General features: G+C 42.3%; 1 protein-coding gene across 2 annotated transcripts in view; it reads left to right on the forward strand.

The window, feature by feature from the left end:
* Positions 1 to 5,150: 5,150 nt before the first annotated feature.
* The window catches only part of ARID1A (AT-rich interaction domain 1A), a 91,275-nt gene continuing 80,352 nt past the window's right edge, over positions 5,151 to 16,073 (forward strand). The window contains exon 1 of one of the 2 annotated variants that reach the window (XM_058195261.1): positions 5,151 to 6,319. In XM_058195261.1, coding sequence (XP_058051244.1) covers positions 5,171 to 6,319 — 1,149 coding nt within the window. In that variant the 5' untranslated portion in view covers positions 5,151 to 5,170. The remainder of the gene's footprint in view (positions 6,320 to 16,073) is intronic. The other variant, XM_058195260.1, reaches the window with a different exon arrangement.

The raw sequence follows: 16,073 nt of genomic DNA on the forward strand, positions 1-16,073 counted from the left end.
CCTTAGAAAGCTGTAATCTGTGTTGACCCTAGGTCTTCAGTGATGGGTCAGGATAACTAATTATAAACTGACACCCTTCTGTTTCAGGTACTTTAGACTCTCTGTCTTAGAAGTACACCTCACCAGGGTCATGTTCACAGGGGCTTATTGGCCTGTAGTTGGAAGCATCTGGATAGAGTATTTTATATAGCTGGATTATGGTACAACCTGATCTAAGTTAAGCTACATACCAGTATATTGACCATGTAGTTCCAAGGTACATATTTAGCTTGAAGCTAAGTCCCATAAATTATAAGCTTTAATAGCATCGAAGTAGAAATTGTGAATACAGAAATAATTGCATCAAGAACTTATGTCAGTGAGTTCATGAACCATAATTATTAAACCTGTGAGTGAATTCATACAACACAGAGACAAAAAATACATCATGACTTAGCATGTGAGAATCTAGTTAATACAAAGCAAGGGCGAATATTTCTCCCTCCCCATAAAATTGTAATGCTTCAGAGTGTGCATGACTGTATCACCTGCCTCAGTTCTTTAAAGCAGCCACATGCTCTGCTGGGATTGAGTGCTTGTAATTGTGGATCACCAAATGCCCTTCTAACTCTGCATCTGTTTTTAACAGTCCTGCACACATACTAGGTGCCCACCTGGCAGGACATGGACCTTTCTTGCTGCTGTCCCTCAACAACTGTTATTCTAAGGTGCCAGGTCTCTTGATCTTGGTGGTAATATACAGCTATTGTTGCAGGCGCTTGTCAATACACGACATCAATGTTTCCTGATTGCTTATTTGTACCCTATGACTATCATTAAGTGTTGTATCATTAAATTTGTACCCTATGACTATCATTAAGTGTTGTAAATGTTGTACCTTGATGAAGATATTTTTTCTTTTATGTACACTGAGAGCATCTGCACCAAGACAAATTCCTTGTGTGTCCAATCACACAATAAAAATTCTATTCTATTCTGTTCAAACCTCCTGTTCCATCATATTTTTTTTCCTGGAATTGTCTCGCTAGTTAGGTCTGGAGAAACAGAAGTTTATAGCTGAACATCAAGTTAAGATTTAACATTCACAAAATAGAAAGGATGGTCTTGCACCAAAGTGGACCACAGTTGCTTCATACTAATATCCTAGCAAGTTAGTTTCCCAAGGTTTCCTATAATCCTATTTTCCCTGATATGGGATGGGTTTGCCTAACTTCCCATACAACACATGGGTTAACCATGATTTGTTAAGTAAGTCACATCTAGGTTCACAATCCCTTGGCTGTAAACCACACCAAGCCCAAATCAAATAAACCACATTATGCCATAGCACCCAGCCTTTGTGGTGCAAAGCATGTGCTTTGACACTGAACCCCAGTCCTTGCTGGGTTAGTAATTTGGGAAGTGCCATTGTCTGCAGATGGAGGAATGCCCCAGGAAGGAAGAAACAGCCTGTTCCTCAGGTTGGTAAGGTACTGCTTGAAAAATAAGTCCTGAGGGAAGTAAGAATTACTAATTGTAGGATTTCAAGTGCAAAAAAAAATTGAACAAAAGATTAACCAGTTATTTGTTTACAGCTTATAAAAAAGAAATTAAAGATAATATGGATGAGGCTTTGAGAGAGCCGAGTAGAATGCAATCTTTACATTCTAGAATGTGATGTAAGTATCTTGCATCCCTTGATGGCTTATCTATGGAATAAAGAACGAAGGAGACTTGGAGAAAGATCTGAATCTACTAACATTTAAACAAGATTACAAAATATAGAGACTTATGGAGTGTCAGTAGATGGCCAGGCCCGCTTACTTGATGAAAACAGAGTTTTGAAGCATTAATAGAAGTTCTGATTAGAGTGGTATGATTGTTGGTTTGTCAGCTGATCAGAAACATCAATTAATGCTATCATGGCAATTCTCCAAGACATTTGGTAATATTACATTTGTGGGCCCATTTCCTAATTTTCTTACGGATAGTAATTTTTATTTTGATACCCGTGCCACCCTACTGTTATTTTTAAGTCTCTAAATCTCCATAACCAGCAATTCTCCAGCAGACTCAATTGTGAGCCTCTGGCTGGTGCACTGCTGCTAGCAAGGCAGTTCTAATAGGGAAGATGGGTACACAAGTGTTGAAGGGATGTATAGCATTGGCAAGCTCCTTATGACATCACTAGAGCAGTACATCTCCCATCCCCATGACAATGGTTATATATATTGCCACCAAAGATCTTGAGACTGCCTGCTCCTGAACAACAATTGCTGGGGAATAAGAGTAGGGAGGGAGTGTTGCCTTTATGTTGTGCTTATGGCTGGGCATCTGGTGAGGGGCAGCATTGTAGAAAACAAGATGATGAGCACTGTAGGGCCTTGGTCTGATTTACCAATTCTCTTAAGTTCTTGTCCTGACTTTTATGCTATCTCTTTCTACACATACACAAACACACACACACACAGTGCTCTGTTGTCACCTTCTGCATGCATGTGTATGAAATCAACAGTTTTGAAAAGGGAAGACCAAAAACCTTGACTAGACAATTTGTGTATGCCTTCCCAATGTTGTTTTAGGATTTTTGAATCTTACAGTTTACATATTTACATGAAAGGAATGGATTGGGCAGGTGGGACAGATAATTTTATTTTATTTATTTATTTATTTTTATTTATTTATTATTCCAATTTATATACCGCCCTTCTCCCAAAGGACTCAGGGCGGTTTACAGCCAAATAAAACAATACAAACAATACAAAAGTTAAAAACATATTTTGTTTAAAAAACTAATTCAATTTGGCCAAAAGATTAAGAACTCTAGCAATTTTACTTGAATATAAGATGATCAGGCTGTTAATTTGACACAAAACAAATCAGAACTTGGGAAATGGTTTTTTGTGTATGTGCTCTATTGTGTCCACCTCTGGGCTACTAAAATCAAACGTGTGGAAAGTCCTTCAGGGTAGCAATTCAAACCTGTCATTTAAAAGGAGCCAAGTTACAATATTTTCATTCGTAAAGAAGATAACGGGTACAAGAACAAGCATCTGGAATTACTTGCACAGGTCATAGTAGGCACATAGTAGGCATATAGTAGGCACATAGGCATGTAGCTAACAAAATGCGATTCATCAGCTGAATAATTAGAAATTATAAAAAATGAAGTAGGCCACAAAGATAAAACAGTAAGCGATTTTGAGACCAAAACTGGAGATAACACCTATTGGGTGGTTGGATTTGATTTGGGAAATTTAATGAAGGGTTATTGTTTTCATGTTTACTACATTGGTTGGTAGTTTAAATGAAACTTGCATATCAGCACGATTAAACATGTTATATGTGTTGCCTTCTTTTATGTCACCAGTATGCTTGATAGAATCATTGGACTTTTTGTTTTATTAATTGTAAATTTTAAATCTGTATATTTCTGCTATTCATCACAGAGGCTGTGTTCATACAATGAGCTAACTCGTGAATCACTGAATCTTGGTGGACTGAATGCCTAGTTGGTAGAAACCAAGGCAGTCAGATCCAACTTGTATGTTGCTACAAATTCAGCCAAAATCTGGACTTGACATATAAGTAACCTAATAGAGAGATTTGGAGGTGCGTGGCCCTCCTTCAGCACAAGGGTACACATTTGGGCATCAAACACCAGCCGAGTACATATGGATCTCACACATTGTTGCTTCTGGTACTGCACATAATGAGTTTTATAGTCATCATTCTGTTGTCCTCTGGACCTCCATACTGCTCAGGTGAAAGAAACTTAGGCTGCACAAGGCATGCTCCCTGCAGCATTAAGGATAGTCATGAAATGTAAATTCATTTCTTGGTGTGGTTACTTGAATGAAAGCCTTGACCATTGTTCCCCAAGATCTGTTTTGTACAATACACTGAACCACATACCCTTGGCAGTTAATGTTTTTTTGGCTGGGGCTGTTGGTGCGAACTTGCCCCGTGATTAGTGATTAATTGAAGTTCACTCTGCCTTGCGAATTGTACAAATGAACCCCAGTGGCCCAAAAGGCATGAATTGCACTACTAAAATCCATCCTCTCTTGAACATGCTTCTATGCCTGCCGCCTTTTCTGAAGGAACAGTGCCACCCATCACCCGGTTTTCCCAAGTTATTACAGCGAGCATCACAACTAAGAGTGAACTTTCCCACTCCTGCTCCATCCAGCAGGGCTCTAGTTGAAGTTTTGATCTATTCTGGCAGTTCATCTCTCCGGCCTTTATGCGGCGTCTCTTAATCCCTCCTGCCCTTAAAGCTACCAAGTCCTGGACTTTCCTAGCGACCGGAGGCTTTGTGCGCTTTGCAAAAAAAAAAAGAGAGAGCAAGCGGCTGCCGCTTCCCTCGAGGGGGGTGTGTGTTAGTGGGAGCGGGCGGGCCCGGAGCAGCCTCCGCTGTCCTCTGAAGCGAAGGTTCCCCCGGTCCATCTTCGCTGTTTTGTCAGCTTCCTTTTGTGGCTTTCGCAAAGCTAGAGTTCGGCTCCTCCGCCGGCAAATCCGTATCAGGTTTTGCAAGCGGCCGGCGGCTGTTCGCTTCCAGCTTTCAGCCGTGCTGAGTTGAAAGCGTCCAGGGCCTGGCAGCTCCTCCTTTGTGAGGGGGGGGAGGGGAAAAGGGCGCTCCGCTCCGCGCCAGATTCCACTCCGGGTTTGGCAAGTTGCCGCGGCGCTGGGTAAAATGGCAGTGCTGAGCCTCGTGTCGGAGTGAGCAGGACTCGGCGGACGAGAGTCGGAAGCCGCCGCCACTCGGCTCGCCTCGGTCTCGCCTCTCGGCCCGGCTCCGCGCAAGGGGCTCCGTCCGGCGTCTCCTCGCCCGCTGTGCCCCCCTTTCCCTTTCTCCTCTTCCCCCCACCGGGAGCCCCGTCCTGCTCCCCTCCCCCTTTCCTCCTCCTCCTCCTCCTCCTCCTCCCCCCTTTCTTCGCCGGCTGCAACTGAGCGAGGAGGCACCGCGGGGCCAGGCCCCTCGCACCCGCGTCCAACCCGCCGGAGCTCGCCGCGCCGGGGGAGGAATGAGACCCCGTTGTCCCGCCGAGCCCGCCGCCGCTTGAGCGGGGAGGACGAGGAGGAGGAGGAGGAGGAGAAGAGCGGTGAGGCCTTGTGCCGGCCGGCCGGCCAGGCGGGGAGTAGGTCGGGCGGGGAGGGGGGTGGGCTGGCTGGCTGGGGAGGGGGGATCATGGCCGCTCAGGTGGCCCCCGCCGCCGCCGCCAGCAGCTTGGGTGCCCCGGCTCCGTCCGAGCTGAAGAAAGCGGAGGCGCAGCAGCGGGATTGTTCGCCGGAGGAGGCGGGGGGCGAGGCGGCGGAGCGCGGCGGCGAGAAGCAGTCGGAAAGTGAAGGTCCCCCGGGAAAGGAACTGCAGGACGGGGCCGAGAGCAATGGCGGGGGCGCTGGGGCCGAGCCCGACCTGAAGAGCCCCAACGGGAACCCGGGCCCTAGGCCCGTCGCCACCCTGAACAATAACCTCCCGGAGCCGCCCGGTAGTGGTGGCGGCGGCGGCAGTAGCAACAGCAGCGACGGGGTGGGGACGCCGCAGCCACAGCAGCAGCAGCAGCAGCAACAACCGCCGCCCCCGACTCATCCGGCCGCCTTAGCCCCGCCAGCCTACGGGTTCGGGCAACCCTACGGTCGAGGCGCCCAGGCGGCTGCGGCCGTCGTCGCGGCCGCTGCTTTCCACCAACATGGCGGACAACAAAGCCCTGGCATGGCAGCGCTGCAGAGCGGGGGCCTGGAGCAGCCGTACTCGGGGCCCGCGGGGCCCCCCCAGGGGCCGCCCCCTCCCCAGAACTCGCATGGCGTCGGCAGCGCGGAGCACGGCTTCCCCAACCACCAGTACAACAACTACTACCCCGCCGCCGGGCGCAGCGCCGGCGCCTACCCGCCTCCCCCTCAGGCCTACGCCCTGAGCTCCCCCCGGGGAAACGCTCAAAGCCCCGCTCAAGCCGGGGCGAAACCGCCGGCCTCGGTTTTCCAGCAGCAGCGGTTCGGGGCCATGGGGCCCTCGGCCGGCGGCGCAGGAGGCGGCAGCATCGGGGGCCCTTCCCCGCAACCCACGTCGACCCCCACCCTCAACCAGCTGCTCACTTCCCCTAGCTCGACTAGGGGCTATCAAGGGTACCCAGGGGCCGATTACGGGACCGGCCCCCAGGACGGCGGAGCGACGGCCAAGGCCCCGGCCGCACCGGACATTGCTTCTCAATACAGCGGGGCCACCGGCCAAGGCTGGGCGGCAGCCGGCCCGGGAAGCCAACAAAGGAGCCACCACGCGCCCATGAGCCCCGGGAGCAGCAGCGCCGCCGGGGGACCGTCGCTCGCCAGGAGCCAACAGGTAAAACTCGGGCGCGGGGGAAGAAAGGGGTGCCGGGGCCGCCTCTGGGCCGTCGGCCCGGGGTGGGTGGGGGGCGGCTGGAGAGGGCCGACAGCGAAAGCGGGAGGGGAGCTTGCCGCTCCTGGGGGGGGCGCTTCCGTGGGGCCGGGCTCGCCTGGGCTTTTCCCAGGCCCACATCGTTATAGCGAGCTGCCATTGTCTGCCTCTCTTTCCTCTCTGTCTCTAAAATGGCTGCCTCTCTGCCTTCCCTTCCTCCCTTCTCCAGCCTTAGTGGCAGGTCTTTCTGAGGGGCGGTTGTTTTCCCTTTCTCCCCTCCTGAGGGGTGGGGGGGTTCCTGGGGATGGTGGAGGGGAGGCAAGGCTGGCCGCCGCCGCCACCTCTGGGGGGGTGGGGAGGGGTGGGGTGGCAAAAAATAGCTCCCTGTTGCTGCCTTGGGAGTGGGGGGGAAGAAAAAAGAGGGTGTGCGGAGTGGCTTGGGGGGGCTGGCGAAGTCGGTGGGGCTCCCTGCTCTCTGCCATCTCCCTCTCCCCCTTGGGGTGGGTCTGCTTGAGCGTCCTGCGAGGTGCCCGGGGGTGGGTGGGGGTAAAGAAGAGGGCAAGGGGACCTCCTTGGGAGACACTCTTCTCTGGTCCAGGCTGGCCGGAGCCATTTTCTGGATCACCTTTTTTAAGATCGCCAGGTGCCTCCAGCTTTTGCCTGGCAGTGCTGGTAAACAGTTCAGCGATTGGAGTAGTAAGTGCAGATTGCTTTGGTTTGGGATTTGAATTATGGAGGTAAAATCCTTCTGTCAAAGCCAGGAGACAGTTGGTCTTAGGTTGACATCCTATCTGTGATCTGATTGGCTCCCCATCTCCTGCTCTTGGCCATTTATAATTGCCTCTGATGTAATGGTACAACAATCCTGATGAGCTCATAAACTTTTACACTCTGCTTTTCTTACCAGCCCTAACCCAGCGCATCCCTGCCACTTTTGACTTTTTAAAAAAAATTTTTTTAATTTTATTTATTTATTTATTATTGTTTGGATTGTGATTCGGATTCCACGGCTGAAATTGGCTGTGACCTTGAGGAGGTTCAGCAGGAGCAGATCATCTCGCAGACCAGACCGGCTGCCCTAGATGCATTGTGCCTTGAAACAAAAGAGGCAGAGGTGCATTTTGTGCTAACAGGAATTTATTTCGCTGGTTAAGCCTGAAGTCGATTCTGTGGACACAATACCTTGCGCCGTATAATTTTCCCCTGTCAGACAAATTCATTTATTTTGTTTCTGTGACTCCTGGAGAATAAGTGATTCTTTTCAAGTTTGATACATTTTTCATCTTGAATCACTGGCTGCACAAACAAATACAATAATTACAATTCATTATTTTTCAAAATTCATATTACTTAAACAGTCCATTTTATTCTACAAGGCAAATAAATAAAATTATTTTCTTGAAAGAGAAAGTTGAATCTTAGTATAGGGTCATTTAATAAAAACATGTTATGTGTAATAACAGAAATTGAGGGAATGAGAGTTCAGTTTACCTAAATTATAACTTTGTAGATTTTTAAAATGTAGGTAATAAACACATATTAAGCTGTACTGTTGATCTGGTATTTGTTATATGTTAGTCTATTAAAAGGTAAATGTATTTCATTTATCTGCTGAGTTCTTACTACTTTAGACTTTTCATCAGTGTTTGCAATACTTCAATCTGATAGTTTTTCACTAGGAGCAAAAAGAGATTAACTACTTGAACTTTATTTCTTAAAAATGCACTTATGTTATTATAAAAATTCTCTACTTATTTTATGCAATGTTGCCAGCATACCTGCTGCTGTAGTATAATAATCTGTTTAAATGACTTTACAATTCTAAGAAGATGGTAGACAAACAGGAGAATAGGACAAATAGAAATAAGATGACTGTTCCATTAATTCTTCTGAAATAGAACTGTAATCCCCCCCCCAATTTGATGCAACTTGGAGCAGATTGTAACAATTCTGTATATTTAGGTGAAACTGCACAGATTTCTTAGAGCTGCTAATATGCTGAAAGGTATGCTCATCAGAGAGCTATAATTGGTCTTGGTAACCTGAAATACCTGGGTAATGTATGTTTGCATTACACTTCACACTTGTAAAGATGCTCACCATACAGCAGGTGTTAACAAAAATTGAAAATGCTTACCATATTGGTTTGCATATGTTTTTGTTGCAAAAACCAACCACTCTTTAACATTTTTGCATTTCATTAATGGCAGAGACTAATTATCTTATTTGAAAAGTTTATGACAACAATTAGGAGTAAGTATATACACACACACACACACATATACACACGAATGAATACCTCCTTTAGGGATAATGAAACACTATAAAATTCTACATTATTTTTTTCACATTTCTAAGAGGGACATACTTAAGATGGTATGTAAATAAAAATGATTTTTGAATTCAGGTAATTCATATGCATGTCAGCATATTGAAATGGAGGCGAAGGGATTGGATTAGGATTAGATTCAGATTGAGACCACACGCTCGCCCATTCTGTCAGATTTGAAAAATAAAGATGAGAGTAACATTTTTGAAGTTGTATTTATTTGTAAGGTTTAAGGTTATTATTTATCTGATCTAATCCTAGATTCAAGTGATAAATGACTGGGATGTTTAGACAGGAATGCTAGTACAAAAAAGAAGAAATGAAATAGATTAATTCCTGTTTTCATATAGCATTGAATTGCATAATTGGTTGGTTCCCATTGCTAGGCCTGACTAGAAACTTAGTGTCTGATTTACTTGGCAGTATTTGTAGTTACTCATTAGTTTATCTGTCTCATGGTAAAGAAACCAAGATCACTACCTTTAATGTGCAGTTACTATAGAAGCATTACACAGTTTAATGACTGCTGTGTAGGGCAAGGGAGGCTACAATAGACTTAAAAGTAATTAACAGAACTCTAAAAACATAATACAAAAAATTCACAAAAGTGTTAATGTAGACTGACATTGACTTACTTAACATGTTAATTCACAAACATGTTAATGTAGACTGACATTGACTTACTTAACATGTTGTGTGTATTTAACAATTGTGATGTACAAATTGTGGTTTATAGTTTAGCAGTACATGAATCCAATCTGACTAGGTTTGTTTTTCACATTTATCTGTAAAGCGTTTGGTTCTTGGCTTAGCAAAAGTAGCAGTTGTGGTTTATAACCTGGTGAATGGCTTAGGCTTTAGTTCAGGGGTGTCAAACTCGATTTCATTGAGGGCCGCCATCAGGGTTGTGTCAGGGGCCGGGATGGGCGTGGCCAGCTTTATGTCACTCGTGTCAGCATTTGTGGTGGCCCAAGTGCTCTGGCAGCGAAAATGGGCTCCCGAGCTCCATTTTCAGCCGTGGCGGCCTCCTGTCGCCCTCTGACAGTGAAAACGAACTCAGGGTGGGGCAAGGCTGTTGCAGCCAAAAATGGAGCCTGAGAGGGACATGCGTGGCCCTCCCGAGCTCCTTTTTCGCTAGCAGAGGCATTGCGGGCTGGTCCTTTGCTGTTTCTAGGGCAGCCCCGCGGGTCAGATCTAAGCACCCTGCGGGCTGGATCTGGCCCTCGGCACCCTTGCTTTAGTTTATTCTCTGAGCCTGATGGCTCAGTGCAGTGTCTGAACCTGGTCTATGAATATTTACCTATTCTTACATGCAATATTGATATCACATACCATGGGATTTCTCTGTTGGAAGCATCAACATCAGTAACAATAGCAGACTTTTGGCCTTGATGTACAGGGCCAAATTTAGAACTCTAGAAATTTAAGAGTTCTTGATCAATTCTTGCATGGTTTCCACTGAAATTGTAGGGCACGTAGAAAAAATAATTTCAGAATGAATAGTTAATACAAACAGTTCTGTAGTAGGTCATATCTTGTAACTTTTTAAATAGCATTTCATAAACAGAATTTACAAAACTGGCTGCTGTTAGCTTAGAATTCATTTAAAATGATGCTTTAATAAAACATTCATTTTAGACTCAATAGTTCTGTATTATTAGTGTTGAGGCTAAACTTAATAAGGGAAACATGGAAATGTTTAAAAGTGAATGAATGAAATTGGTACTGTGTCTATACTACTAATAAGCACTGATCCTTTCAAATTATGTCTGAAATGATAATAGGATTTTATTGAGTTTTTAAAACCTTATTTTCATTACATTGGTATTTGGTTACATAGATTGCCAGCAGTGTAGTAACTTTGGTATAACTTTTGCGTTTAAAGTTAGAAGATTCTCAGAATTGGTCTGTGTTGATAGGTACTTGGGTTTTGACCAATAAGCATAATTATTCTTAAAAAAATCAAATAACCACATATTATAGATCATAGTATCATTTGGGTACTACTAGGCGCTATGATTCTAAGGCCATGTGATCAAAATGTTACTATATTTCATTGGAAAAACTTGTTTCCATAATTTTAACGCTTTACATATTTTTGAGCCCATCTTCACAAAGACCGAAGAGGGGTACAAGCACTGATGACTCCTTGCTGCGTTTTGAGAAAACTTCAGGTTGGTGTCTGGAAAAACCTCAGACCAGAGTTATACCTGTGCTAAAAACATTGCTGGGGATTATCTTGAAAGCTTGGTATGGCTTGCATTTGGACTTCCTGAATGAACACAGTGCCTTGTGCACACCTGCCAATATCCACTCATTGTGATCATTTGAGGAAGTTTGCTATGACTTGAAAACAAGCCTTCTCTATTGCTAGCTCAGTTCTTTGGAATGCCTGCTTTGCCGGATTAAAAGGACCTGACCTCTTTGTTGGCTTTTTAAAAAAAGCATGAAAACACACCATCTAAACAAGTTTGTAATTACTGATATTCTTTTAAGTATTGCTTTAAATTGTTTTAATATCTTAGATTTTAATTTTGATTTTAAATGGAAATTGCCAAGAGACCTTTGAGTATTTGCTAAATATCTGGGTCAGGAAAATTATATGAGATTCTGAATGCTAGAACAAGGCTTTTAAGAACCTCGTATCATTGAAATCTTGTTGATTAAAATATACAAACTGAACACAGGGCTATATAGGGACCCCAAAAGTCTGCGATGTAATATTCTGTGACCTTTAAAAGCTGGCAGCCTGATTTAGTTTTTAATGTGCCATAATAGGTGACTGAGGAATAATAATTTATATTTAACTTTCCCTTACTTTTGAAAATGAAATAATTTTATTTGTTGTCCTAACTCCATCCACCTTATTAAATGTGTCCGAATACATTTAATGAAAAATGTTGGATATTCCTCTGATACTTACCAGTGCAGAAGAGGACAATCTTAACTGTGTCTATAAGTGAAAATACTTTAAATTTGGAAAGTTGCATTTAAATGAATATTTCATTCATATATAAGCATATAATCTTCATTGACATTCTTAAACTCGGTTCTAGATTCATGGGATCGTATGATTAATTTTAGCTTAGCCTAATACATGAAATTAGTGTGATTTCTAAATTTTAAATTGATGGGTAACTCATTTCTCAGTCAAAAGCTACAATTTTTTGGAATAATTTGCTGGTGCCATATTATGGATAGGGCTGAAAAAAACCATGGCTGTAGCTAGAGCTAAAAGTATTTTTCGAGCTATTTTCGCATAGCTAAAGCTAGGGAAAGAACAGTTATCAGAGATGTGAATTGACCTCTGGCATTGATGTTTTGCCCACGTTTAGCATTTTATGTGAAACAGGTCACTGGTTGAACATGGTTCAGTTAAAGCCTATTATTGGCTTGGTGATATGTATGGGTCCAGGCAACATTTCATTACTACAGACACCTTTTAAGTTGTCTTTATAGTTTTCTGTTTCGTGTGTACTCTTTTAGTTTTTAATGTAACTCATTTTAAGTTATTATACAGGCAAATGGAGATGTACAGTACAAATGAAATCATGATTTGAACAAATGCCCTTTTATAGACCCATATTAGAGGAGCTTTTGAAACTGGGGGAAAAGAACGCTTTGACATTGATTTGTATGAGCTGTATTATTGTCATATCTGAATTCTCAGATAAGAGTTTGAGTTGTTGTGCTTCACTTCAAACTGCTGTGCCATGAAGTAGGAACCAGTTTAGGGAGCTGAGTACTTGAATGGTAGACTGGAATCTTAAACCATGGAAACTATTCTTTTCTGTGGTTAGAAAAATACGGTTTGGCACGATTGCTGATCATCACAGTGATTATTCTGAGTTCATCAGAAAAATTGAAAACCATTTCTTCAAAATTGATTGAAAGATTGCAGATGTAGAAGTTGACATTGATGCAGAAATATTTTTCTTTAAAAAGGGCTGCTTTTTAATTTTCCTTTTGTTTCATGTTCATATTATACCTTCCTTATATATGAAGTTTTTCTTGTTGTGAAGACAAGATGTTCCTATGTAAGAGTTTATAAGAAACATAGAAGCTTTACGTTGCTTGTCCTGGAATTTAATCTTTAAAATAACATGCTATATATTAAAACATAGTCTATAAGGCATTGTTTTGCACATGCTGATTTTTTTTCTTAGTGCGGGCTGGGCTGTTCCCTTCCGTGTGTTAATTTATATAGTAAGTCTTATCATAATATTATGTCAAGGCTCTTGATTGAGTTATGTACTGAGGAGCCAATGGGACTGTTGCTTTATGAACCATTTCTGGTCTGACTCTCCTGCCAATTTTCTAAGCTAATCAGTCTCCACTGTCATTTCATCTTTTTTTTTAAGCCTAATGTCAATGGTAATGTTATAATAGTTCATTCACAAATTGTGACTAGTGCTGAGAGATTTCCCTGGCATCTGAAGTTCTTAAATTTGGAGAAAGGGGAAAAAAAACCTTTTTGTATTTTCAAACCACTTGAATTCAAATTAGAACATGATGTTTCTTTTGCTTGTAGAGAGCAACAACCTTAAGGACTTGCAGTTGTCATGTTTCACAGTTGTTTGCCCATCAGAAACAAGGCATTTTGTAAAATAATTTAGTAAATTGTAACATAAAGAATAAGGAGACCAGAAAACTAATTTTAGTTATCCCTACAGATTAGTATTACCTGAATTTTGTGATCTCAACAAATGCCTTGAAGAAGTCATTGTTTTTCTATCAGTCATTTGATGATGCTTATGTTATCCCATAAAAACTAAATTGTACACTATCAGATTTAACTACAATTTCTCTTTATTCATGATCCAAGCCAGAATCTCTTGTCACTGGTGCCAGCAAAAGAACCTTAAAAAGAGGAAGAAAGCCCGTGACATTCTTTTCAACTATATCCAGGATTAAACGGGAGAGAATACGATGTGTACTGGATTAATACTTTGCTCAAGATTTGTGCTAGAATTGGAATGGAAACAGAGTGTCACTTATTTTCAAAACAAGAAATTCATATCAAATCTTTAAGATAAGATTGTTGCATACTGACACGTGGAGGAAACCACTTTATAAAACACACTCATCTATTTGCAAGATGAATAAGTAGCATTTCCTGGTGGGTGTAAGGGAGCTTTCTATAAACTGGAAGATAATTTTTCTAAAGTCTCCTAAAGCCTTGGGATTTTTTTTTTTTTGGAAAGGATAAAAAGTATGCTTCTAGGCTGTATCCCCACCAAATCAATTGCACTGCTTTTAAAGTTCATTTCTGATTTGTGGGAATGAAATGAGGAACTCTCCTAACGTTAGTTTTAAAAATTTATTATAACAGCAAATCCAAGAATAGACAGTTGCCACATTCAGTCTGATCTGTGTCCCCATCTTCATATTTGGAATTCTGAAAGGTGCAGTTACAGGTAGCCCTTGACTTATGATCACAATTGAGCCCAAAATTTCCGTTGCTAAATGAGACCGTTGCTGAATGAGTTTTGCCCCATTTTATGACCTTTCTTGCCACAGTTGTCACTGTACTTACTGAGTTAATAACATGGTTGTTAAGTGAATCTTGCTTCCCCACTGACTTTGCTTGTCGGAAGATGGTAAAAAGTGATCACATTATCTTCAGACACTGCAACTGTCATAAATATGAGTCAGTTGCCAAGTGTCAGAATTTTGATCATGGTGCTGCAATGGTCATAAGTGTAAAAAACAGTCATGTGTCACTTTTTTCAGTGCCACTGTAACTTTGGGCAAAAAAAAATTTTTTTCCCCATAATAATTCCCACAATTTGACCAGTGTACAATACAATCACTTATACAACAATCGATCCTATACTCAAATTATGCTTAATCCGGGCTACTCAACCGCCACTCCCTCCCTTAATCCTTTCTACCCTTCTCATCCTTCTTCGACTTTCCCCACCATCCTTCTCCTCGCTTTCCTTCGGGAGATAGGGCGGTATATAAATTTGAATAAATAAATAAAAAATAAATTTCCTACTTCCCCACCTCTTTCCCACTTCTCACTACCATCCTTTCTAACCCTCTATCTTCTCCTTCTTCTCCTCCTATCCTTTCTTCTCCCTCCCTTCTTTCCTACCTCCCTACCTCCCTACCTACTTTCTTCCTTCTTTACTCATCTTTCCTTACCCTTTCCCTTCGGGAGTGGTTACCGAGCAGCCCCGACTTTACACCATTCCAACTTGTTTAATTCTACCCTTATTTCTGTACAATGGCAATCAATCAATTTATAATCTTCCCCTTCCCCCCCCATTTCCCCCCCCCCCTGTAACTTTGAACGGTCACTAAACAAACTGCTGTAAGTTGAGGACTTTCTGTATTTAAGAATCTTTTATAGAGCCATCAGTTTGAATGAGATTCTATTCCTTTTGCAGATAGGGATGTATTTAATATATGTAGTGTATTCCATGAAACACGCTATTAAGTTTTGATGAATGATGATCTTGGGCTAAATGCTAATGTTACATGTTTTGGGAGATATTTAAATTTGATTCTCTTTCTGTTTTTGCTTTCTGATCCGATATTGCCCAGTCACTATCTTATTCCACTTTTCTGTATTAATTATAAGAAAATGTGATTGTTGAGCTCCACATTGACTCTTACCTGTATGTGAAACTCATTAATGGTAATTGTGCTTTTCACATGCTATTAAAACTGAGATGGAGGAAGGGAGAAAAACTCAGGTTTATTTTTATATAATAGAATGGTCACAGATACATGTAAACCTACTGTTTTTACTTAAAAGATGTTTCCTCTCTTCTAGTGCAATTCAAAAAAAATCATGTAAATAAGAACCTATAAAATGGTAATTAAAAATAGAAAAGCAGCAGCAAGCAGCGATAGGAACCAATAATATGTAACTTCAGAAGCAGCAGCACTGCCACATTGTCCTAGCTATTCAACTGACATGGAAAAAAATAACTTCCTAACTAAAATGAGTGTTAGTTAGACTCCTTCAGGGCCAGATGACAGTTAGGTACTAGGCGTAATAATTCAAAAGACTGCTTTCCAACTCTTTCTCCTCAAGAGTTAGGCATTTGTAAAATGGCCTTCAATGATATGCTAAATAACATGAGCAAAATTGTGTAGATTTATAGGTTTTCTTTGACATCTGGATCTGGGTCATATGATGGTCAAGACCCATGGTTCTGTATTGTTCCTAAATATGCATTGGAAGCTTCTGTAGCTTGTTTATACCTTTTAGATTGCTCCATGAGGCTAGTTCTAATTAATAGCTTAATCTGTGTTTCTCCACCTTGGTGACTTGAAGATGGGTGGACTTCATCGCCCAGAATTCCTCAACTAGTTGTTGAAGTTGAGAGTTGAAGTCCACCCATCTTCAAGTCACCAAGGTGGAGAAACAGTGGC

Source organism: Ahaetulla prasina, chromosome 10, assembly GCF_028640845.1.
Source record: "Ahaetulla prasina isolate Xishuangbanna chromosome 10, ASM2864084v1, whole genome shotgun sequence".
NCBI lineage: Eukaryota > Metazoa > Chordata > Lepidosauria > Squamata > Colubridae > Ahaetulla > Ahaetulla prasina.